Here is a 24,275-nt window from a genome sequence, read left to right as displayed (position 1 = left end):
CAACGAAAGGTCGAAGGATCTCGTCTCTATACCGTTGAGCAGTCAAAGCGCCTTTCTGAACGGCGTAGAGGTCCGTACGTCCGCGATTACCGACTCCTGCCCACACCATTCGTCCACCACCATTATACGGTGATGTTTCGTGTACATAAGCAGGATTGTTCCGTGTTCCACGTTCTCTCCAGATGAGGGAACGACGATTGACCGGCTGAGCACAAAATCTTGACTCATCTGTGAACAGCACCCGGCACCATTCATTACGACTCTAATCCCGATGTTCCTCCGCCCACTTTCTAAACGATGTCGTGATTTTAATGGTACGCAGGCCATAGGCCTCCGTGTGTGAAGACCATATTCCCGAGGGCGATTTGGGACTGCTTGTGCTGATGTTGCGCGTCATGTTGCTGCATGGAGGGTGAGTTGTAGTTGAGTTTCATTCAGCCTCTTGTCTCGATGTGCTGTTAACCGGAGATAACGTTCATCTCTTGCTGAAAGACCTTGGTCTTGCCTTCATTTAAAGGTTCCTGTTGTCTGAAATCACGTGCAGGTCCTGGAAATTACACTTTGGTACCCTCCAATAGCTGCAGCCACCTCCTTCTGTGTCCGTACTGCTTCAAACCATCCTATGGCTCTCCATGCCATAGCTTCGGGCAAGTCACGTTGTTGTTGTAGTGTCACTACACTATCTGAACCCAATTGCTTGTGTAATTCGTTTGGTAAACACAAGTTAACACGAACCCCCTCTGCAGCCACTTTCCGTTATTACCAATATCTCGGTGACCGTAATGTTGTTGTCTCCACTCCGTAGAACCGACAGAAAGACGTCGAACCATTTTATTTCATTCTGCCGATGACAATACTTCAGCACCTAGATATCTCAACTGATCCTCTAATTGTTTTAACTGTGTAGATATCTTAATCTGTATTTGTCTTCAAAAATAGACAAAAATGGAACTTGAATCATTAACTGCTAATGCCCATTGTCTTTTCATCACATCCACAGATGGAGGCGTCGTATTCATAAGCGAAACAGCCACACTGTGGTTAATTAAAGTAGAAGGGATTTCTGTTCTGAAACCCAGTAAAACAATGTCTTTACCATGACTCAACGGAAACAAGGAGCACAGTGGAGATGAACCCGATTATATGTTGCCTGATGCATCTGAAAATGACCTGGCAAGCTCGAAGTAAAAGACTGAACTTAAAACTTTGGAATGATTACAGCTACTTTTTACATAGAGGAAGTTTAACTGCGCAAAAAACGATGCTCTTAAATGCCACTGTCCTTTACGAAATGCAGACTTGACGATAACTTAACAGACGAAGTAATTAGCTAGTGTGGTGGTGGTGGGGGGGGGGGGGGGTTGCCTCTTTAGGAACAAGGGAAAAGATTTTATAAGGTTTCCCGTAATTCAACAAGCCGCAACACAGATGACCATTGCTGAGGGCAAAGAACAAGAGAGAAAGTTATTATTACTCATTCACAGAAATTCGCGCTGCTGATAAACTTAAAACTACGTTAACCGATTTTCACGAGACAAGAGGAGGGCGAGAGAAATAATGGATGCTGATTACAATCAATGAAACAAAAGAGTAAACATATCGTTCAACTCCAAACAGGGCAGTGCAAAGCTTTTAGCTTGCGACACATGTGGCAAGAAGCTCAGCAATTCAGAAAGAGTTTGGTAGAAAGAATTAGTACTACTAAACATCTCTGATCACGAAATAACTGACGGTACGCCAGCAGGCAGCTGCATCGTGACTCACCATCATTGCCTCGTGGTACAGCTGCACAGCATGTCCCAATTAGACAACAGCGTCTCCAACGCATTCGGCATGTAGCTCGTCCCGTCCGTAACTGCCCTGTTCGCTCCACTAGACCCGCGACAGGGCATACTTTTCGGTGCACCCTCTGCCCAATCACAGCTCTAGCTTCCAGGCGCCACACAACGGTCAAGTTGGCTCGCATCGAAAGTATCCCCTGTGGATTTCTTATTCTCCCTTTTTAACGGACCGACTCTCTCGAAAGATCTCGAAACTTCTATCACAAACTTCCAGTAGCCAACGGGAACACATGTCCACTATTATACTACCAGAAACTGATAGGCACTTAACATTAAATGAATTATAAAAAGATTTATGAAGCCAGTGTTCTGATGACCATTGATTTCAGAGAAAGTTACTGACAGACTGAACTATATTCCTCATACTGAAAGTATATTACATTTTTGCGTCACAGTTCTTGATGTCAATTTCATGAGCTGCCTTTTTGGCTAAATATGAGCCCAGCTACCTTGAATAAAGATTTAAATAGTATTTTGCTTGCTGATTTGTGAAAAAGGAATACAATTTATGTCGATGTGTCACAACAGAAAGTATCTGGGAAAGCTATAATGAATAGACTGTTGAGTCTCTTCGAAGGTTTTGAGGTTACTGCCAGTTTAACAAAATCAGGATTCAGGAGAAGCCAAGTAAAGTTTGTTGAACATATTGTGACTTCGTCATGTATTCTTCTCGATCCAGATAAAACTGACGTAATTCAAAAATTTCTGTTCCTTCGATGAAGATGGAGCTGTGTTCACTTCTAGGCCTTTTAAATCATTATAAACATTTCATGCAGCTCAACATTTAGGTACTCCACATCTATGTGTACTAATGGATAGAGATGTTCAGTGGGATTATGATGCCCAAACATAAATTATTTGAAGGTGTTAAAGAGTCTTATCTTACTTCTTGTATCCTGTCACATCCTGATCTAAATAAAAAATTCTGTATTGAATCTGACAGTTCAAAGACTGGCCTTGGGACTCACAGCCCTTTTGTGGGTACATGTGTGCCATGCATGGACAACTGCAGATGTTAGCGTATTTCTTCACTTGTGTTTTTCTGTATTGCTACCCATTCTTCTTCTATCTATATTTCAGTATAGATCTCTTTACTATCATCTTTCTAGTGTACCAGATTATGAAAAGATTTCATCTACCTATGCAAAGTTCAGGTCATCCGTTGAAATGTGGTAATTACATTGTCAGTGAACAGTAAGGATGTAGAGATTGTCTAAAATGTGAGATAAGAAAAGGAAAGATCTTGTGATAAGCGTTTCAGTTAAGTATTTAGTGTAAGAATTGTGAGCCTTTCTAAACTGTGCTGGTCCTGAATTTATTATTGATTGTAAGTTGTTCACAAATAACATATTTGTAGCAACACTTCTACTCTGTAAGATGTGATAATGTGGCTGTGGTAATACCTGGATTCTTCTTGTCAGGGATGCAGTTGTTTGTTTTCACAATGTTAGGCATATATCACATATTTCTATTTGTTTATCCGGCCTCTTCCATGGATGATGTCCCTCTCACAGAAGACCATGCATGGTCGTGGTTCCGTTTATTATTTGGTTTTGAATCTGTTATGGGAAAAATTCAGCTCTGCTTTCCAATAAGGCACTGAAATTCTAAGGGATGCCATTAATTTGTTTAGCGTTGCAATTCTTGTCACAATACTGCACAAAACACAATCCTAATATATCACATAACATTCTACATCAGTGACTACTTTGTCAGTCACCAACCAAAAGCTCATCATCTTTAATGTAGGTCACTGCTGAATATTACTGAATCAATAATATAACAATAAATAATAACCATATAAGCAGGGAATGTACTTCTGAGAAAAATACTATCCATAGTGACCCACTACCCTGCACTCGCGACCACTCACATCAGCAGACATCATTAAAGTCTCTGTCAGTCATAGTGTCTGTCTCATAGCTTTAGACCAATCAGCGGCCAAGAAAAGCAAAGCTACCATATAAGGCCATGTTACGACCAGCCTACGAAAAGTGGCGACATTGTCTCTAAGCGAACAGTCTTGCCTTAACTGACGAACACAACATTATGACTCACCCTGGACAAATTTCCTGTAATTGTTACATGGTTGCTGATTCCCTCCAGGTAGAGGAAATAAAAATGTTTATTTTTTTGGTACCGGACTTAACTAGTATTGCTTTATGAACAGACGAGAAGTGAGTTTTAGTATTGGTTCCCCACAGGTGCAGGCTGTTAGAAGGTAATTTCTTTTGTTGTTGTTGTTTGGATAGTGTAGGGCACCAGCTGGAAGATATACGCTGTAGTTAAACTTCCAGGGAACGTTCCGATGATTTAATAAGTGGTGTATGTGAGATTAGGAATCTACGAATTAATGATGAGGTTTCACGAGCGTTTTCGTTTTGCTGATAGAGGGATGTATGTTGCCAAGTGAGTGTTTTAGGGAGGAAGCAAGGAGAGTGCTGTTAGCCTTTTCCCATGTTTGCTACGGTGAGAGTTTGACCGTTTGTAGTCCTGTGATGGTAGGAGACTAATGAGAGTTGTTAACAGAATATGAGCAGCCACATTATGACAATAGCATTAAAGCAGGTAGGAGGACTTACAATTTATAGTACTTTGTATTTGAATTGTAAAAGAGTAAAAATATTTTTTTCCCTTTTTGTCTCTTAAGAGTCACAAGACTTTTCTGTGCAGTTAGTAGAATGAGGGTTGGACGGTTTTCTACATGTTTTGGTGTATGTGATATGTGAACGCTTTCCATGAATAGGTACATTGGTGCACACGATGGGTCACTCTTTTTAAGTTTCAATTTTGAGATCATACTAAGTGCGGCAGATGTCATAATGGTCTCATGTTAATGTGTGGAATCAGTTTCAGATGAAATGTGGACAGCAGAATCCTTTTCATGCATTTCTGCAGTTCATATAGTTGTGACAAGACGCTACACGACGTTTAGTGATAATTTTTTTCACAATTCATTTAGTTGGAAACTGCACTGAGGTACCTTAAACGGTTCAAGAAACATATGAATCGGCGAATAGCTTAACCGAATCATCGTGTAAATATATTTTATTGCATCTAGTAGCAGTTTGTAAACTAAGGAACGTAAAAGTTGCGTGTGGCATTTCAGAAGCGAAACATGCTGGACATTCCTAGGTATTTTTAATAATACTGACCAAAATTGAGGAAAATTTGCGTGTGGCACTTCAGAAACGAGACATGCTGGACATTCCTAGTTATTTTTAAAAATACTGACGAAAATTGAGGAAAAGTAGCAGGCGACAGTACATCCAATGCTCATCGCTTCATTTTAGAAAGATAACATTTCACCCCCAAAATACCATTTGGCTTACAGTCTGTAACTCGAATTGGTTGGTTTAACTACCTACGTAACTTTTCAGCTGGATCGTTGTTAATCCTATGTCTGCGACCGCTAGCTGCCGTGTGATGTTCGACACAGATAATACCTAAATTAATCACTCTAGAGTGCTATATTTTCTGTGCAAGGCAATTTCGCCTCATGTCATTTTACTTCATGAAAACAAAATTAATCAACAACGAAAGTAATAGGTAAAATGGAAAACTGCGTCAGCCAGTTTCTTCAAAGACAATATTTACCGTCACGTAATTTCTTTCGGTAGAGATCATTTCTCTGTCACAATGAATGTTTTTGAAATAGAAGTTCCACATCTACATCTTATTACTTCTGTTCTATTTTACCCATATATTTCGGCGCCCCGACGACTAGTTTCGCAGTCGCAGCCCCAATCTTAATCGATCCTGGTATTTGTATTGAATCATATTATTTTTTCTTTCTTTTCTTTTCTTGTATATAAGTTATATGTAAATTAAATGAGCTATAAACCAAAGACGCTGCTAAAAAGTAAATTAACGAATTGTTTTGTGGCAAGGATAATGTTTTCATACATCGTTTAATATCTGTATGAAACAAAGTAAGAAATACGCTCTTCAATTTGATAATTCATGTATCTTCACCCTTTTGTTTTGAGAAGTGGTAGCGTACGGATGTATGCTTGGATCCGTCGTATCAGCATTGTTAAGAATATGTATTTTAACCCTTCATTAAAAGTGTTATAAAAAGTTATTAGAAAAGGAATATTTGTTCGCACGGTTGTAAGTTCAACTGCCATCTGTTCATCATTCACTCGCCGCCGAGATCCTGCATCGAGAAGTTCGGTGCAGACAAGAATAATTAACGCCGTATCTGGGGGAGCGTTCCTGCATCGACATTGTCACACTCAAGACTAAACATAATGCAATTAATGTGAAGGTAGTGACTCAGACTTGATAGGCACCTATTGAACTTGGTTTACTCATACTAAAAATATTGTGCTTCATGTGTTTAAGAACTTATAGACAGATCAACAGTTTCAATGGTTGCAGTGATTATTTGATACCGCACACTACTGAAAGGAGTGATACAAATTGTGTTTATTGGCCTTGAATGTAATGATACTAAAGGTCTGTTGATATTGGTACCAGTCAAAGTTCATCCAAGACTGTGCACAGATTTCTCAACAGTTCTTTCCTATCAAATATTCCAATTATTCAAACAATTATTAATCTCTTCCCATATTCCTATTCACATGACGCATTTTCCATAATCTTTTCCGTTATTTTTGAGGAAAAATTTTACTAGTAGGCTTGTTGTCGACTTTTTCGTGCCGGAAACAGAAGTTCCACACCTACACTTTTTGCGAAATGTAACTGTGCAATTTCTGTTTCTAAGAAGAAGAATTTCATAAGCTACGAACCAGCAAATATAATTCTCCTTCGAAAATAATGAACAAAGTAAAAATAAAGTCAGGCAAGTATGAATAGGACTCGCCCTCTGAGGACTACGTACAAGCTTAATTGTGCATACAGACGATAGTTTCGCGTCGCTCAACGGCCTGGTGCTAGTGCTAGTCTTTCTATTGGACGCCACTTCGGCGGCTTGCCTGTTCCTCACCTGTGCCAGTTATCCAGCCGGGGATGGGGGACCTACAGTTTAACGCGGAAACCGAACCTCTTATTGTTTCCGGCGACTCCTCACGTCGTTGAGAAGTGAAGGCGGGTTGAAACGAAGATTGAAAAGGCCATAGTCCGGTCGAAATTTGATCACCACCACGTCCAACTTGTGTTCAGGTTGTTTATGTGTGTATTTAATGAGTGTTTCTGCCAGTCGAACAACCAGACAGACAAATGGACGACAAAGTAACCCTGCAAGAGCTCCGTTTTCTCCGACTGAGGTGCGGAACCCAAAAAATTTTCATTGAAGTTCTGTTGATAATGATTATCTCCAAACCAAGGTCGAACATTAATTCTACGATAGTGTTCAATACTTGCCTGATACATTCTGTTTTTTCTGGTTTCTCTAAGAAAATGAGGGAACACCAGACACTCTCAAAATTTGTTACAATGCTGCGACCCATTGAAGCTAACGATCGTCGCTCGGTCTAATATAACCCTGCAATAGTAATTCATTGCTGGTGTCCGCAGCTCGTGGTCTCGCGGTCGCGTTCTCGCTTCCCTAGCACGGGGTCTCGGGTTCGATTCCCGGCGGGTCCGGGATTTTCACCTGCCTCGAGATGACTGGGTGTTTGTGTTGTCCTCATCATTTCGTCATCGTTCTTGAAAGTGGCGAGTTTGGACTGGGCAAAGGTTGGGGATTTGTACGGGCGCTGATAACAGCGCAGTTGAGCGCCCCACAAACCAAACATCATCATCATCATCATCATCATCATCATCATCATCATCATCATTGCTGGTAATGTATATTACATTTGAGGAGAGAAGATGAAGTTTACAAACGATTTACTACTCAGAATTGCACTGATAATCACAAATTTATAAAGCAATCTTTGTTTATTCCAGTAATACATGTATCATACACAAATGATCACTCAGTAGTGATTCTTTTTATCAGTAGTTATCAGCAATATATTGCCCATAGACGCGCACGGCTTCGAAGAATGGCGTCACCAATTTGAGGATGTCTGACGCTGGAGGATCGAAACCGTACGAGCCGCCATCGGGAAGTTCAATGGTGTAGGAGAGGGCTACTCCACCAACGCCCTTGGTCCAGTCATCACTGCCGCCGGCAGCTGCGTCTGTAAAAACATCCTGACGTTAGCGTCATTCAGTATGGAAACAAATATGGACCAATGTGCATCCACGAAAGAACCGACGAAATTTTACAATCTGAATACAACAGAGTATAACAACCTGGCGACCGACGCATTTCAGTAGAAAGTAATACACTGACGGGGAAACAAGTCCCAACTCCAAAAGATAATTAATGTACACTAATTTGTCTAGGTAACATATGTATGTGATTAACATTGCAAGATAAGCCACTGCAAATGTGAAATGGTGGTACATTAATAACCGGTGTGACCATCAGAACGCTGAATGGAAGCGTGCATGCATTGCGTTGTACAGGTGCCGGATGTCAGTTTATGAGACGCAGTTCCATGCCTGCTGCATGTCGTCGGTCAATATGGAGGCGATTAATGCTGGTTGTGGAGTTGTCGTCTGGCGATGTCTCATACATGCTCGGTTGGAAACAGATCTGGTGATCGAGCAGGACAAGAAAACGTGTCGACACACTGTAGAACATGTTCGGTTACAACAGCGGTATGAGGGCGACAGTTATCCTGTTGGAAAACACCCCCTAGAATAATGCTCACGAATGCCAGCGCAACAGGTCGAACCATCAGCCTGACGTACAAATTTGCACTGAGGGTGCATGGGATAACCACAAGAATACTCCTACTGTCGTACGAAATCGCACCCCAGACCAGGTGTAGGTGTAGGTCAAACGTGTCTCGCACGCAGACAGGTTGGCTGCATGCCCTCAACTGGCTTCCTTCTAACCAACACACGGCCATACTGGCACGGAGGCAGGATCGACTTCCATCAGAAAACACAACAAACCCCCACCCTGCTCTCAAGTGAGCTCTCGTCTGACATCACTGAAGACGCAAATGGCGCTGGTTTGGGGTCAGTGGAATGCTCGCAACAGGGCGTCTGGCTCGAAGCAGTCCTTGAAGTAACCGATTTGTAATAGCTTGTTGTGTCACTGTGGAGCCGACTGCTACTGACACTGCTGCTGCTGCTGCAGACACTGTACGATGCGCCAGAGCCATACACCTAACGCAGTGGTCTTCCCCCTCAATAGTGCCACGTGGCCGTTCAGGGCCCGGTCTTCTTGCTACCGACCACTCTCGTGAGCACCGTTGTCAGATATCAGGTATGGTGGCTACATTCCTGCCACGTCTTTCTGCAGTGTCGCAGAAGGAACATCCGGCTTCCTGTAGCCCTATTAGACGACCTCGTTCAAACACATTCAGTTGTTCATAATGGCGTCTTGTCACCTTAACGGCATTCCTGACTAGCATCAGCTCATCGCGTCTAGTCTCAAAGCTAACTGACATTCACGACCATTACAGCGTGAATAGAAAGCAAAGCTGTTTTGCATCCTCATAGTGGCGTTACTAGCGCTACTCTTACGCGACTGGCGCGAAATTTGAACAGACATCACCTTTCGGATGTAGAAACACGTCTACAAACTTTCGTTTATGTCGCACAACTCCTTCTTGCTGTTGCCACCTTTTCTTCAGTCTGTGTACTTTCGATTGGCCCGACTCTTTTTTCGTAACTATCTAGAAGGAGTGAGTTGCACAAACGCAACTTTCGTATCATTTTTGTGAAAATACAGGTAGTATAAATCAAAGTAATTCTAAGCTGACAAATGTTTCTTCATCCATTCTTCCTCTGCTCTTTGCTTGTCTCTATAACATACAGAGTTATTCGTAATTACCTCCAAGGTTTTAGAAGGCTACTGCACGAAAACTACAAGGCACATAGAAAAATAACTCGCATCAGTGAGTAGAACATCTCTCTCAGATTCGATTCGTAATACACATCGTGGGGTATTTGCGTTAGGGAGTAGGTATGTCAGTACACGTAGACTAATCATCCGGTCCGTACTGTTACTTCGCACCTGTAAACAGGCAATCCGATGAACAGAATTCCAAGGCTGGCTGCTGTGGCGCCTTCCCAGGCAGCTGGTGTCAGTTGCAGCGAATGGGTTGGTTGGGCGGATAGCTGCAGTTTTGGCTGCGGTCTCTGTCATATATCGTCTTAAGACTCTGAAGTAATTGTACCAACTACCATTGTTCCCTAGAAGATCGCTCCCCTGGCGATCTTCTGTCGCAGAAATCGGACTTCGTTTCTTAATACAGTGTTTCGTCACCTAGTAAAGCGTTGATTACAGGGACAGCAGGGAAGTTAGCTATTGTCTGGCCATGTATCTATTCAGAAATGGACACATAAATAAGAGACAGCCCCTTCACAAGTTTCCTAAATAACAAAACAGCCGCGAGTCGAGCAGTAGACTTAATGTAGGACCAGTCAAAATAACAAAAGTTCACAGAAACAATAAATTCCTCTGTATGAAGACCAGTCTAAGCAACTACAAAGAAGCTAGCCATGAATCAAGAACAGTAACAATAACGGGGGTCAGACTATAGAGCTTACCACGCTAAATGTCCATTTGCAGTGCCGGTATCTCGCGGTGGAAATATAACGACAGTAAAGTTGCAGCGTGCTTCGTAGCTCTAAATATTACGAGCAACTCGCGGATGGTTAACACAATGCTGCTCCCGAGGATGTGGAAGACAACACTTGCCACATAATGGCGGTAACTACTGCACGATGAAACTCGCGATTTCGACGCCTTTACTAACTGCAACGGAATGGTGTGGAGCCGGTGTATACGAGAAGGTGCTCGTAGCCAACCTAACAGAAGTTGGAGATGTAGCCGTTCCCGGTGTTCAGTCTGAATGGAGCGACCGAGTTCTTGCCTTCAAGTTGGGTGGCCCGAAATGACGGGGAATCCCAGAACGCAGAAGACTTTGTATGTATCCATTACCGCATAGCTTCAACGACGATTTGAAATAACGGCCAGGGAATCAAGCTAGAGTTCGTCATCTTGAGCGGGGGATGCCAAAACTATCCACCCAACTCCAACCAATGACCCCCTACGTAGACAATACACTGAGGCGACAGAAGCTATGGGGCAGCGATATGCAGGTACACACATGGCGGTGGTATGGGGTACGCAACGTATAAAAGGGCAGTGCTTTGGCCGAGCTGTCACTTGTACTCAGCTGAGTCACGTGATACTGTTGCGACGTGATTATGGCCGCACGACGGGAGTTAACAGACTTCGAACGCGGAACGCTAGTTGGAGCTAGACGCAAGGAACATTCCATTGGGGAAATCATTAAGGAATTAGATATTGTGAGATTCACAGTGTCAAGATAATATAATTCAGCCATTACTTCTCACCATGAACAACGCAGTTGTCGACGGCCTTCAGTTAACGACCGAAAGCAGCGGCGTTTTCGTAGTGTTGTCAGTGCCACGATACAAGCAACACAGCGTGAAATAGCCGCAGAAATCAATATCGATGTACGACAAACGTTATCAGTTAGGAAATGTGGCGTTAATGAGCTATGGCAGCAGACAACCGACTTGAGTGCCTTTGCTAACAGCACGACATCTCATGAACGCCTGTCCTGGGCTCGTGACCATATCGGTTGGACCGTAGACGACGGAAAACCGTGGCCTGGGCAAATGAGTCTCGATTTGAAGTGTTAAGAGGTGATGGTAGTTTCCTGAGTGGGGCGGAACCAGCGAAACCATGGACTCGAGTTGTCACCAAGACACTGTGCTAGCTTGTGGTGGCTCCGTAATGGAGTGGGCTGTGTTTACATGGATTGTTCCCAAACAACGATGGAATTTTTATGGATGACAATGCACCATGTCACCGTGTCACAGTTGTTTAGGACTGATTTGAAGAACGTTCTGGACAGAATGAGATTTTCACTCTGCAGCGGAGTGTGCGCTGATATGAAACTTTCTGGCGGATTAAAACTGTGTGCCGGACCGAGACTCGAACTCGGGACCTTTGCCTTTCGCGGGCAAATGCTCTACCAACTGAGCTCCCCAAGCACGACTCACGCCCCGTCCTCACAGCTTTACTTCTGCCAGTACCTCGTCTCCTACCTTCCAAACTTAACAGAAGCTCTTCTCCGAACCTTGCAGAACTAGCACAACTGAAAGAAAGGATATTGTGGAGAGATGGCTTAGTCACAACCTGGGGGATGTTTCCAGAATGAGATTTTCACTCTGCAGCGGAGTGTGCGCTGATATGAAACTTTCTGGCAGATTAAAACTCTGTGCTGGACCGACACATGAACTCGGGACCTTTGCCTTTTGCGGGCAAACGCTCTACCAACTGAGCTACCCAAGCACGGTTCACGCCCCGTCCTCACAGCTTTACTTCTGTCAGTACCTCGTCTCCTTCCTTCCAAATTTAACAGAAGCTCTACTGAATTTATGAACTGGTACTATAACATGACATTCTGGACAGTTCGAGTGAATAGTCTGGCCATCTAAATCGCTCGACGTGAATCCCATCTAACATCTATGGGACATAATGGACAGGTCAGTTCATGCACAAAATCCAGCACCGGCAACACTTCTGTAATTATGGACGCCTATAAAGGCAGCATCGCTTGATATTTCCGCAGGGGACTTCCAACGGAAGATCATTTATCCACTTACACCTCCCGTTTCATGAGAGCAAGTGGACACGAGAGGAGTACTTACACAAGACGTTTGTGGAGCTGCCGATCTCGTAACGAGGACCCCCCGCTGCTTCCTGGGCGGCGTTTGCTAGTTGTGCCAAGGCGTCCTGTAGCGGCACGGAAACAGAGTCATTAGCAACACTGAACGCTTTCCCGCTCAGACTCATAGTACTACACAATGAAGATAGTCGATGATTTAAAGAGAACGGCAAGTACAAAAGAGGGCTTACCAAAGTTTCCCAGTCGTCAGGCAGTTCGCTAGTGTAACCCCACGGGTAGAGTATGCACTGGAAAGAGATTGCAGACGTGTTATTCACATCATACTGAATTTATGAACTGGTACTATAGCTCAATCTAGATATAGTAGGGGTCAGTGAAGTGAAGTGGAAGGAAGACAAGGAATTCTGGTCAGATGAGTATCGGGTAATATCAACAGCAGCAGAAAATGGTATAACAGGTGTAGGATTCGTTATGAATAGGAAGGTAGGGCAGAGGGCGTGTTACTGTGAACAGTTCAGTGACCGGGTTGTTCTAATCAGAATCGACAGCAGACCAACACCGACAACGATAGTTCAGGTATACATGCCGACGTCGCAAGCTGAAGATGAACAGATAGAGAAAGTGTATGAGGATATTGAAAGGGTAATGCAGTATGTAAAGGGGGACGAAAATCTAATAGTCATGGGCGACTGGAATGCAGTTGTAGGGGAAGGAGTAGAAAAAAAGGTTACAGGCGAATATGGGCTTGGGACAAGGAATGAAAGAGGAGAAAGACTAATTGAGTTCTGTAACAAGTTTCAGCTAGTAATAGCGAATACCCTGTTCAAGAATCACAAGAGGCGGAGGTATACTTGGAAAAGGCCGGGAGATACGGGAAGATTTCAATTAGATTACATCATGGTCAGACAGAGATTCAGAAATCAGATACTGGATTGTAAGGCGTACCCAGGAGCAGATATAGACTCAGATCACAATATAGTAGTGATGAAGAGTAGGCTGAAGTTCAAGACATTAGTAAGGAAGAATCAATACGCAAAGAAGTGGGATACGGAAGTACTAAGGAATGACGAGATACGTTTGAAGTTCTCTAACGCTATAGATACAGCAATAAGGAATAGCGCAGTAGGCAGTACAGTTGAAGAGGAATGGACATCTCTAAAAAGGGCCATCACAGAAGTTGGGAAGGAAAACATAGGTACAAAGAAGATAGCTGCGAAGAAACCATGGGTAACAGAAGAAATACTTCAGTTGATTGATGAAAGGAGGAAGTACAAACATGTTCCGGGAAAATCAGGAATACAGAAATACAAGTCGCTGAGGTATGAAATAAATAGGAAGTGCAGGGAAGCTAAGACGAGATGGCTGCAGGAAAAATGTGAAGACATCGAAAATGATATGATTGTCGGAAGGACAGACTCAGCATACAGGAAAGTCAAAACAACCTTTGGTGACATTAAAAGCAACGGTGGTAACATTAAGAGTGCAACGGGAATTCCACTGTTAAATGCAGAGGAGAGAGCAGATAGGTGGAAAGAATACATTGAAAGCCTCTATGAAGGTGAAGATTTGTCTGATGTGATAGAAGAAGAAACAGGAGTCGATTTAGAAGAGATAGGGGATCCAGTATTAGAATCAGAATTTAAAAGAGCTTTGGAGGACTTACGATCAGATAAGACAGAAGGGATAGATAACATTCCATCAGAATTTCTAAAATCATTGGGGGAAGTGGCAACAAAACGACTATTCACGTTGGTGTGTAGAATATATGAGTCTGGCGATATACCATCTGACTTTCGGAAAAGCATCATCCACACAATTCCGAAGACGGCAAGATCTGACAAGTGCGAGAATTATCGCACAATCAGCTTAACAGCTCATGCATCGAAGCTGCTTACAAGAATAATATACAGAAGAATGGAAAAGAAAATTGAGAATGCGCTAGGTGACGATCAGTTTGGCTTCAGGAAAAGTAAAAGGACGAGAAAGGCAATTCTGACGTTACGGCTAATAATGGAAGCAAGGCTAAAGAAAAATCAAGACACTTTCATAGGATTTGTCGACCTGGAAAAAGCGTTCGACAATATAAAATGGTGCAAGCTGTTCGAGATTCTGAAAAAAGTAGGGGTAAGCTATAGGGAGAGACGGATCATATACAATATGTACAACAACCAAGAGGGAATAATAAGAGTGGACGATCAAGAACGAAGTGCTCGTATTAAGAAGGGTGTAAGACAAGGCTGTAGCCTTTCGCCCCTACTCTTCAATCTGTACATCGAGGAGGCAATGATGGAAATAAAAGAAAGGTTCAGGAATGGAATTAAAATACAAGGTGAAAGGATATCAATGATACGATTCGCTGATGACATTGCTATCCTGAGTGAAAGTGAAGAAGAATTAAATGATCTGCTGAACGGAATGAACAGTCTAATGAATACACAGTATGGTTTGAGAGTAAATCGGAGAAAGACGAAGGTAATGAGAAGTAGTAGAAATGAAAACAGCGAGAAACTTAACATCAGGATTGATGGTCACGAAGTCAATGAAGTTAAGGAATTCTGCTACCTAGGCAGTAAAATAACCAATGACGGACGGAGCAAGGAGGACATCAAAAGCAGACTCGCTATGGCCAAAAAGGCATTTCTGGCCAAGAGAAGTCTACTAATATCAAATACCGGCCTTAATTTGAGGAAGAAATTTCTGAGGATGTACGTCTGGAGTACAGCATTGTATGGCTGTGAAACATGGACTGTGGGAAAACAGGAACAGAAGAGAATAGAAGCATTTGAGATGTGGTGCTACAGATGAATGTTGAAAATTAGGTGGACTGATAAGGTAAGGAATGAGGAGGTTCTACGCAGAATCAGAGAGGAAAGGAATATGTGGAAAACACTGATAAGGAGAAGGGACAGGATGATAGGACATCTGCTAAGACATGAGGGAATGACTTCCATGGTACTAGAGGGAGCGGTAGGGGGCAAAAACTGTAGAGGAAGACAGAGATTGGAATACGTCAAGCAAATAATTGAGGACGTAGGTTGCAAGTGCTACTCTGAGATGAAGAGGTTAGCACAGGAAAGGAATTTGTGGCGGGCCGCATCAAACCAGTCAGTAGACTGATGACAAAAAAAAACAAACTATAACATGACACGGCTTTGAAATGAAAATCGTTCAGCAATATATTTGTACTCAGCACACATTATCGACAATCAAATCTAAAATGACACTGATAAAAGTAAAGTGAATTGTGATCTGAAATTACTAAAAAAAAGAAAAAAATAGCCGACAGTGAGAAAAAATTCACTTCACGAATAAAGGTACATTTCACTTCCGTTCAAGTTTTTAGTTTTTTGGGGGGTTAATATGAAAATACAAGTGTGCACCCGCGGTCTACGAATAGCGTCTTTGATCAGTAATAAAACGTGATTTGATCCGGTTCGAATCCCGTCACCGCTTAAATTTTGAATAACAATCAGCACTGGCGAGCGAAGGCTTCCGGTGTAAGAAGTCAGCCTCATTCTGCCAACGGTCTTGTCAAATAGGGTGGAGGAGGAGACAGGGGTTCAGGGCACTCTCTCGCCCTTGGGGTGGGAAACTGACCCTAAAGGAGGAAGAATGTTCACAACATTAGGATGCAGAAGGAAATGGAAACCATTGCATTAAGAACATGTCATGTGTGTCCAAGAATATATGACCTGTAATTGAAAAAGTGTGAGGATGACCTCTCCATTCGTGAAAAAATCTGGAATAGTCCCCCATTCGGATCTCTGGGAGGGAACTGCCACGGAGAAAGTGACCATGACAAAAAGATTAAATAACCAACGAAAGGACAACGTTCTGTCAGTTGGGGTGTTGAACGTCAGAAGTTTGAACGTGATAGGGAAGATACAAAATCTGAAAAGGGAAATGAAAAGCCTCAAACTAGGTATAGTGGGGGTCAGTGGTGTGAAAAGGAAAGAAAATAAGAATTTCTGGTCAGATGAGTATAGGTTAATATCAGCAGCAGCAGTAAATGGTAAAACGTGAGTACAATTCGTTGTGTACAGAAAGGTAGGGTACAAAGTGTGTTACTGTGAATAATTCATTGATAGGTTTGCTCTCATCAGAATCGACAGCAAACCAACACCGACAACGATAATTCAGGTATATATGCCGAAGTCGCGAGCTGAAGATGAGAGATAAAGTAAGTGTATGAGGATAATGAACGGGTAATTCAGTAAGTAAAGGGAGAAGAAAATCTAATAGACGTGGGGGACTGGAATGCGATTGTAAAAGCAGAAGTAGAAGACAGAAGTGTATGACGATAATGAACGGGTAGTGCAGTAAGTAAAGGGAGAGGAAAATCTAATAGACATGGGGAACTGGAATGCGGTTGTAAGGGAAAAAGTAGAAGAAAGGGTTACGGGGGAATGTGGGCTCAGTAATATGAATGAGAAAGGAGAAATGGTTCAAATGGTTCTGAGCACTATGGGACTTAACATCTGAGGTCATCAGAACAACTTAGAACTACTTAAACCTAACTAAGCTAAGGACATCACACACATCCATGCCCGAGGCAGGATTCGAACCTGCGACCGTAGTGGTCGCGCGGTTCCAGACTGAAGCGCCTAGAACCGCTCGGCCACCGGGGCCGGCGAGAAAGGAGAAAGACTAATTGAGTTCTGTAATAAATTTCAGCTAGCAACAGCGAATACTCTGTTCAAGAATCACAAGAAGAGAAGGTATATATTTAAAAGGCTGGGAGATACGAGAAGATTTCAGTTACATTGCATCATGGTCACTCAGAGAGTCATAAATCAGATTATCGATTGTATGGTGTACCCAAGAGCAGATACAAACTGAGACTACAATGCAGTAGTGGTGAAGAGCAACCTGAAGTTTAAGAGATTAGTCAGGAAGAATCAATACGCAAAGAAGTGGGATACGGAAATACTAAGGAGTGAAGAAATATGCTTGAAGTTCTCTAAGACTACAGATACTGCAATAAGGAATAGCTCAGTAGGCAGGACAGCTGAAGAGGAGTGGATCTCTCTAAAAAGGACAATCACAGAAGTTGGAAAGGAAAACTTAAGTACAACGAAGGTATCTGCGAAGAAACCATGGGCAACAGAAGAAATACTTCAGCTGATCGATGAAAGAAGGAAGTACAAAAAAGGTCTGGAAAATTCAGGCATACAGAAATACAAGTCGCTGAGGAATGAAATAAGCAGAAAGTGCAGGGAAGCTAAGACGGAATGGCTGCATCAGAAATGTGAAGAAATCGAATGAGAAATGATTGTCGGAAGAACTGACTCAGCATATATGAAAGTCAAAACAACCTTCGGTGGAATAAAAAGCAAGGGTGGTACCACTAAGAGTACAACAGGAGTTCCACTGTTAAATGCACGGGAGAGAGCGGATAGGTTCATTGAGCACCTCCATGAAGTGGAGGATTTGTCTGATGTGACACAAGAAGAAACAGGAGTCGATTTTGAAGACATAGGGGATCCAGTATCAGGATCAGAATTTAAAAGAGCTTTGGAGGACTTACGATCAAATAAGGCAGAAGGGATAGATAACATTCCATCAGAATTTCTGCAATCGTTGAGGAAAGAGGCAAAAAAACGACTATTCACGTTGGTGTGTAGAGTGTCTTAGTCTGGCGATATGCCACCTGATTTTCGGAAAAATATCATCCATACAATGCCGAAGAGTGCAAGATCTGACAAGTACGAGAGTTATCGTACAGTCAGCTGAACAGCTCATGCATCCAAGTTGCTAGTAAGAATGATATACAGAAGAATGGGAAAGAAAATTGAGGATGTGTTAGATGACGATCAGTTTTACTTTAGGAAAGGTAAAAGCACTGGAGAGGCAATTCCAACGTTGCGGTTGATAGTGGAAGCAAGGCTAAAGAAAAATCAAGACACGTTCGTAGGGCTTGTCTTCCTGGAAAAAGTGCAAAATGGTGCAAGATGTTCCAAATTTTCAGGAAAATAGGGGTTAAGCTATAGGGAGAGACGGGTAAAATATAACGTGTACAAGAGCCATGAGGGAATAATAAGTGTGGAACACCAAGATCGAAGGGTTCCGATTAAAAAGGGTGTAAGATAAGTATATAGTCTTTCGCTCACTCTGTTCAATCTGTACTTGGAAGACGCAATGGTGAAAGTAAAAGAAAGGTTCAGCAGTGGAATGCCGACTAGGGAAAAGAGACAAGTCAGCCATGGCGGAAAGTGGTCTTCAGTCGGGTGATCATGTAGTGAAATTTTCGGAAACTGAAGTTTTATGTACTATGACGAACTATTATCCACAGCTATATAGAGAAGCCATCGAAATATAAAAACATGGGGATAATTTCAACAGAAAAGAAGAAGCCATGAAACTCAGGGATATATAGGCAGTGACGCTACAGTATCGATGAGAAGTTTTTATCTTTGACGTACTATGATCGATAGTTATATTTTATCCTTGACAAGGTTTATCTCTGTTATCACGTGAAATTCAGACACGCCCACTTTCCACTGTATTTTGGCCGTTCTTCGACGTCCGACTCGTCAGTCGGCAAGACTCAGCACAACCTGGAGCACCTCCGAAGATGTCCAACGCAGCTTTGGACGAAACGTCAGGGATAGAAGAGTTCCATGGACCACGGCCATACAAGCCGGAAGAGTTCTCGGCAGCTGAAACATCCGGTCGTGAAAGCCTTCATTGCATGATTAATCCACAATGATCCAGATCAGTGTGCTCGAGAACTGGCAGATGTAATGGACTGTGATCATTCCACCTCCGTGCGACATTTGCATGCAATGGGGCAGATTTAAAATTCGGGTGTATTGGTACCGCATGGTCTAAGTCAAAAGCGGCGCGGAATTAGCCGAGCGGTCTCAGGGCGCTGCAGTCATGGACTGTGCGGCTGGTCCCGGCGCAGGTTCGAGTCCTCCCTCGGGCATGGGTGTTTATGTTTGTCCTTAGGGTATTTTAGGTTAAGTAGTGTGTAAGCTTAGGGACTGATGACCTGCAGTTAAGTCCCTTAAGGTTTCACACACATTTGAACATTTTTTTTCTAAGCCAAAATAACAAAAAGCTGGTAACTATACATGCGTCTCTGCTTGCCCGTCATCAGCTGGTTCGTGAACAACACCGACCATTCGTATCCACTATCGTTACTGGTGGCGAGAAGAAAGCAATGGGCGAACCCAAATAAAGCAGCATCTGCCCGCACAAAGGTTTGAGTGCATCCATGAATGGTAACGTTCCGTAACCGGTGAAACAGCGATGGTGTGATATACTACGAATTACCCTGAGGTGTAGCCATCACTGCAGCATCTGAGATGTCTTGCCGACACGAACCAAGAACAACGACCAGGAAGACTGCTTGAAGTGATGCTATTCCACGATAGCGCACACCCGCGTTCTAACTATATTGGGAATACATTTCGCACCCACCTTATTCACCTGATCTTACGTTCTCACATTTTCACCTTTTCCGTTCTCCATCGTACAACCTTCAAGGAAATTCCTTTCCGTATGAAAATGCTTTCGAACATGGCTCAACGAGTTCTTCACCTCAAAATCATGTGGTTTCCACAGTCGCGGAATCGAAAAGTTCCCCAGCGTTGGCAGACTGTTGTAAATAGTGAAGGAGACTATATTACTGATGACTAAAGTGTCTGTTATGTGTATCTGTTGTGTGGATTAAAATTATGGGAAAAAGCTAGAAACAAAGCTACGAACCTAGGCATCAACCCAATACAACAACACCTAAATAATACTGTGTTAGTTACTTACGGCTCCGAAGCTATGGAACGTTAGGTAAAGCTTGATGCGGTCGGCGTTGGCCAAGATGTAGTCTCTGAGAGCTTGCGTCTCAGGCTCCGAGAACGCCTGAGGACCAGCGTAAACATCAGAACAGGGATAGCTGTCGGCGTCGACCTCTGAAAAAAAGGCACCCAACACCTGGTGAGAGATCGAGGCCTTCCATGTTGTCTTGTGCGTTGGTAAAGACGAAAATTGCAGCCGTGTCCATTCCACTTGTTGACGAGGATAAGTGCCCGAAAAGTAAGCGTATGTCTCTGCATACCATTTTTGAGCACCGTGATGTGCGCCAGTTCTTGGATCAACCCAAATGCGTCTCCACAGTCTATCAGGAGGCGGGTCAATCGACAGAAATTGATTAAGAACATTGTTTGCACCACCTGCATAGTTGCGAACGAACGCGTCCTTACTCTAAAAAGGAAAAGGGAAATCTTATGAAACTGAAGAATAAGGATTCCTGTCGCGACGAACTGCAAGCCTCATCTGGCCCCATACAAAGTCAGTTACGTCAGACATACTGCACGCTGTTCCATTCGGTTGATTGCTACCTTTCCCGAGGTGGGGAAAGTATGCTGGGTTACGTTCACCGTGAGAGGCGAAGTCATCGCCGAATGTTGATGTATGGCTGGACACTATGTTGCAGAATGCTATACCAGTATGTACAGCCAGACCTCACATTACTTTCGTCAGCGAAGACATGTGTCTGATAGCCAAACACGACACCGATGAAAAGCGTGACTAGACCACTTCCCTGATGAGAGCGCAGATACGTCACTGGCTCGGAGACTTCTTATGTAGTAGAATTTTGCACCTTCCACTGGACGACGAGCTTTTGACCAAAGAGCATAATCAGGAGTGACGCGAAAATGTCATCACTGAGTGACTTTAGGAGGATACAGGATGGCTTAGACAGACTTTATATTTGGTGTGATGAATAGCAGCTTGCTCTGAACGCAGAAAAATGTCAGTTATTCCGAATGCGTACGAAAACCAATACCGTTATGTTAGAATGCAGTATCAGTGGTGTGCCTCTTGACACAGTCACGTCTATTAAATATCTGTGCGTAATGTAGTAAAGCGATATGACATTGAACAAGTACGTAATTACGGTAGTAGGGAAGGCGAATGGTGGACTTCAGTTTATTGGGACAGTTTTAGGAAAGTGTAGCTCATTTACAAGGGAGACCGCGTGTTGAATATTAGTGCGAGCCATTCATGATTACCGCTCGAGTGTTTGGGATCCCCACCAGGTCGTACTAAAGCGATATATCGAAGTAATTCAGAGGAATACTGCTGGCTTTGTTACCGGTAGTTTTGATCATTATACGAATACTGGAGAAATCATCTATGAACTCAAATGAGAATTTCTGTAAAAAAGCTTGAAAATTAGCGTTTAGCGTCCAGTCGACATCGCGGTCATGAAAGACGGAGCAAAAGCTTGGATTAGTGATGGATAGGAGAAAACTCTCAGACTTCAAGAAGAATATAATAATTCCAATCCCAAAGAAAGCAGGTGTTGACAGGTGTGAAAATTACCGAACGATGAGTTTAATAAGCCACGGCTACAAAATACTAACACGAATTCTTTACAGACGAATGGAAAAACTGGTTGAAGCCGACCTCGGGGAAGATCAATTTGGAATACGTGCAACAATACTGACCCTCCCCCCCCATGAACCATGAACCTTGCCGTTGGTGGGGAGGCTTGCGTGCCTCAGCGATACAGATAGCCGTACCGTAGGTGCAACCACAACGGAGGGGTATCTGTTGAGAGGCCAGACAAACGTGTGGTTCCTGAAGAGGGGCAGCAGCCTTTTCAGTAGTTGCAAGGGCAACAGTCTGGATGATTGACTGAGCTGGCCTTGTAACAATAACCAAAACGGCCTTGCTGTGCTGGTACTGCGAACGGCTGAAAGCAAGGGGAAACTACAGCCGTAATTTTTCCCGATGGCATGCAGCTTTACTGTATGATTACATGATGATGGCGTCCTCTTGGGTAAAATATTCCGGAGGTAAAATAGTCCCCCATTCGGATCTCCGGGCGGGGACTACTCAAGAGGATGTCGTTATCAGGAGAAAGAAAACTGGCGTTCTACGGATCGGAGCGTGGAATGTCAGATCCCTTAATCGGGCAGGTATGTTAGAAAATTTAAAAAGGGAAATGGATAGGTTGAAGTTAGATATAGTGGGAAATAGTGAAGTTCGGTGGCAGGAGGAACAAGACTTCTGGTCAGGTGACTACAGGGTTATAAACACAAAATCAAATAGGGGTAATGCAGGAATAGGTTTAATAATGAATAGGAAAATAGGAATGCGGGTAAGCTACTACAAACAGCATAGTGAACGCATTATTGTGGCCAAGATAGATACGAAGCCCACACCTACTACAGTAGTACAAGTTTATATGAGAACTAGCTCTGCAGATGACGAAGAAATTGAAGAAATGTATGATGAAATAAAAGAAATTATTCAGATTGTGAAGGAGACGAAAATTTAATAGTCATGGGTGACTGGAATTCGAGTGTAGGAAAAGGGAGAGAAGGAAACATAGTAGGTGAATATGGATTGGGGGACAGAAATGAAAGAGGAAGCCGCCTGGTAGAATTTTGCACAGAGCACAACATAATCATAACTAACACTTGGTTTAAGAATCATGAAAGAAGGTTGTATACATGGAAGAACCCTGGAGATACTAAAAGGTATCAGATAGATTATATAATGGTAAGACAGAGATTTAGGAACCAGGTTTTAAATTGTAAGACATTTCCAGGGGCAGATGTGGACTATGACCACAATCTATTGGTTATGACCTGTAGATTAAAACTGAAGAAACTGCAAAAAGGTGGGAATTTAAGGAGATGGGACCTGGATAAACTCAAAAGAACCGGAGGTTGGACAGAGATTCAGGGAGAGCATAAGGGAGCAATTGACAGGAATGGGGGAAATAAATACAGTAGAAGAAGAATGGGTAGCTTTGAGGGATGAAGTAGTGAAGGCAGCAGAGGATCAAGTAGGTAAAAAGACGAGGGCTAGTAGAAATCCTTGGGTAACAGAAGAAATATTGAATTTAATTGATGAAAGGAGAAAATATAAAAATGCAGTAAGTGAAACAGGCAAAAAGGAATACAAACATCTCAAAAATGAGAGCGACAGGAAGTGCAAAATGGCTAAGCAGGGATGGCTAGAGGACAAATGTAAGGATGTAGAGGCTTATCTCACTAGGGGTAAGATAGATACTGCCTACAGGAAAATTAAAGAGACCTTTGGAGATAAGAGAACGACTTGTATGAATATCAAGAGCTCAGATGGAAACCCACTTCTAAGCAAACAAGGGAAAGCAGAAAGGTGGAAGGAGTATATAGAGGGTATATACAAGGGCGATGTGCTTGAGGACAATATTATGGAAATGGAAGAGGATGTAGATGAAGATGAAATGGGAGATACGATACTGCGTGAAGAGTTTGACAGAGCACTGAAAGACCTGAGTCAAAACAAGGCCCCAGGAGTAGACAATATTCCATTGGAACTACTGACGGCCGTGGGAGAGCCAGTTCTGACAAAACTCTACCATCTGGTGAGCAAGATGTATGAAACAGGCGAAATACCCTCAGACTTCAAGAAGAATATAATAATTCCAATCCCAAAGAAAGCAGGTGTTGACAGATGTGAAAATTACCGAACTATCAGCTTAATAAGTCACAGCTGCAAAATACGAGGGCTATTCTGAAAGTAAAGTCCGATAGGTCGGGAAATGGAAACCACGGTAAAAATCTAAAATGTTTTATTTGCAACAGTTAGATACACCTTGCAGCTACTTATCTCCATAGTCGCCGATCCGACTTAGACGTGTATCGTAGCGTTGTACCAACTTTCCAATACCCTCGCTATAGAAGGCAGCCGCCAGTGCTTTCCGCCACTTCTCTACGCTGGCCTACGGCTCGTTGTCTTGTGCCAAAATGTTGTCTTCATAGCCAGCGGTTCATGTGAGCAGAGATGAAAC

The 24,275-nt window shown here is 43.0% G+C and overlaps 1 protein-coding gene across 1 annotated transcript in view; it reads right to left on the bottom strand.

Annotated features, from left to right (window-relative positions):
- Positions 1–7,745: 7,745 nt before the first annotated feature.
- LOC124613403 (carboxypeptidase B-like) overlaps positions 7,746–24,275 on the bottom strand; it is a 35,001-nt gene continuing 18,471 nt past the window's right edge. Inside the window, exons 3-6 of the mRNA XM_047142107.1 lie at positions 20,249–20,394; positions 12,712–12,768; positions 12,504–12,588; positions 7,746–7,933 (exon numbers count right to left, since the gene is read on the bottom strand). Coding sequence (XP_046998063.1) covers positions 7,746–7,933; positions 12,504–12,588; positions 12,712–12,768; positions 20,249–20,394 — 476 coding nt within the window. The remainder of the gene's footprint in view (positions 7,934–12,503; positions 12,589–12,711; positions 12,769–20,248; positions 20,395–24,275) is intronic.

This window comes from Schistocerca americana, chromosome 4, assembly GCF_021461395.2.
Source record: "Schistocerca americana isolate TAMUIC-IGC-003095 chromosome 4, iqSchAmer2.1, whole genome shotgun sequence".
Lineage (NCBI taxonomy): Eukaryota > Metazoa > Arthropoda > Insecta > Orthoptera > Acrididae > Schistocerca > Schistocerca americana.
Note: the sequence above shows the minus strand (reverse complement) of the source record. Positions and strands in the feature narration are given on the sequence as shown.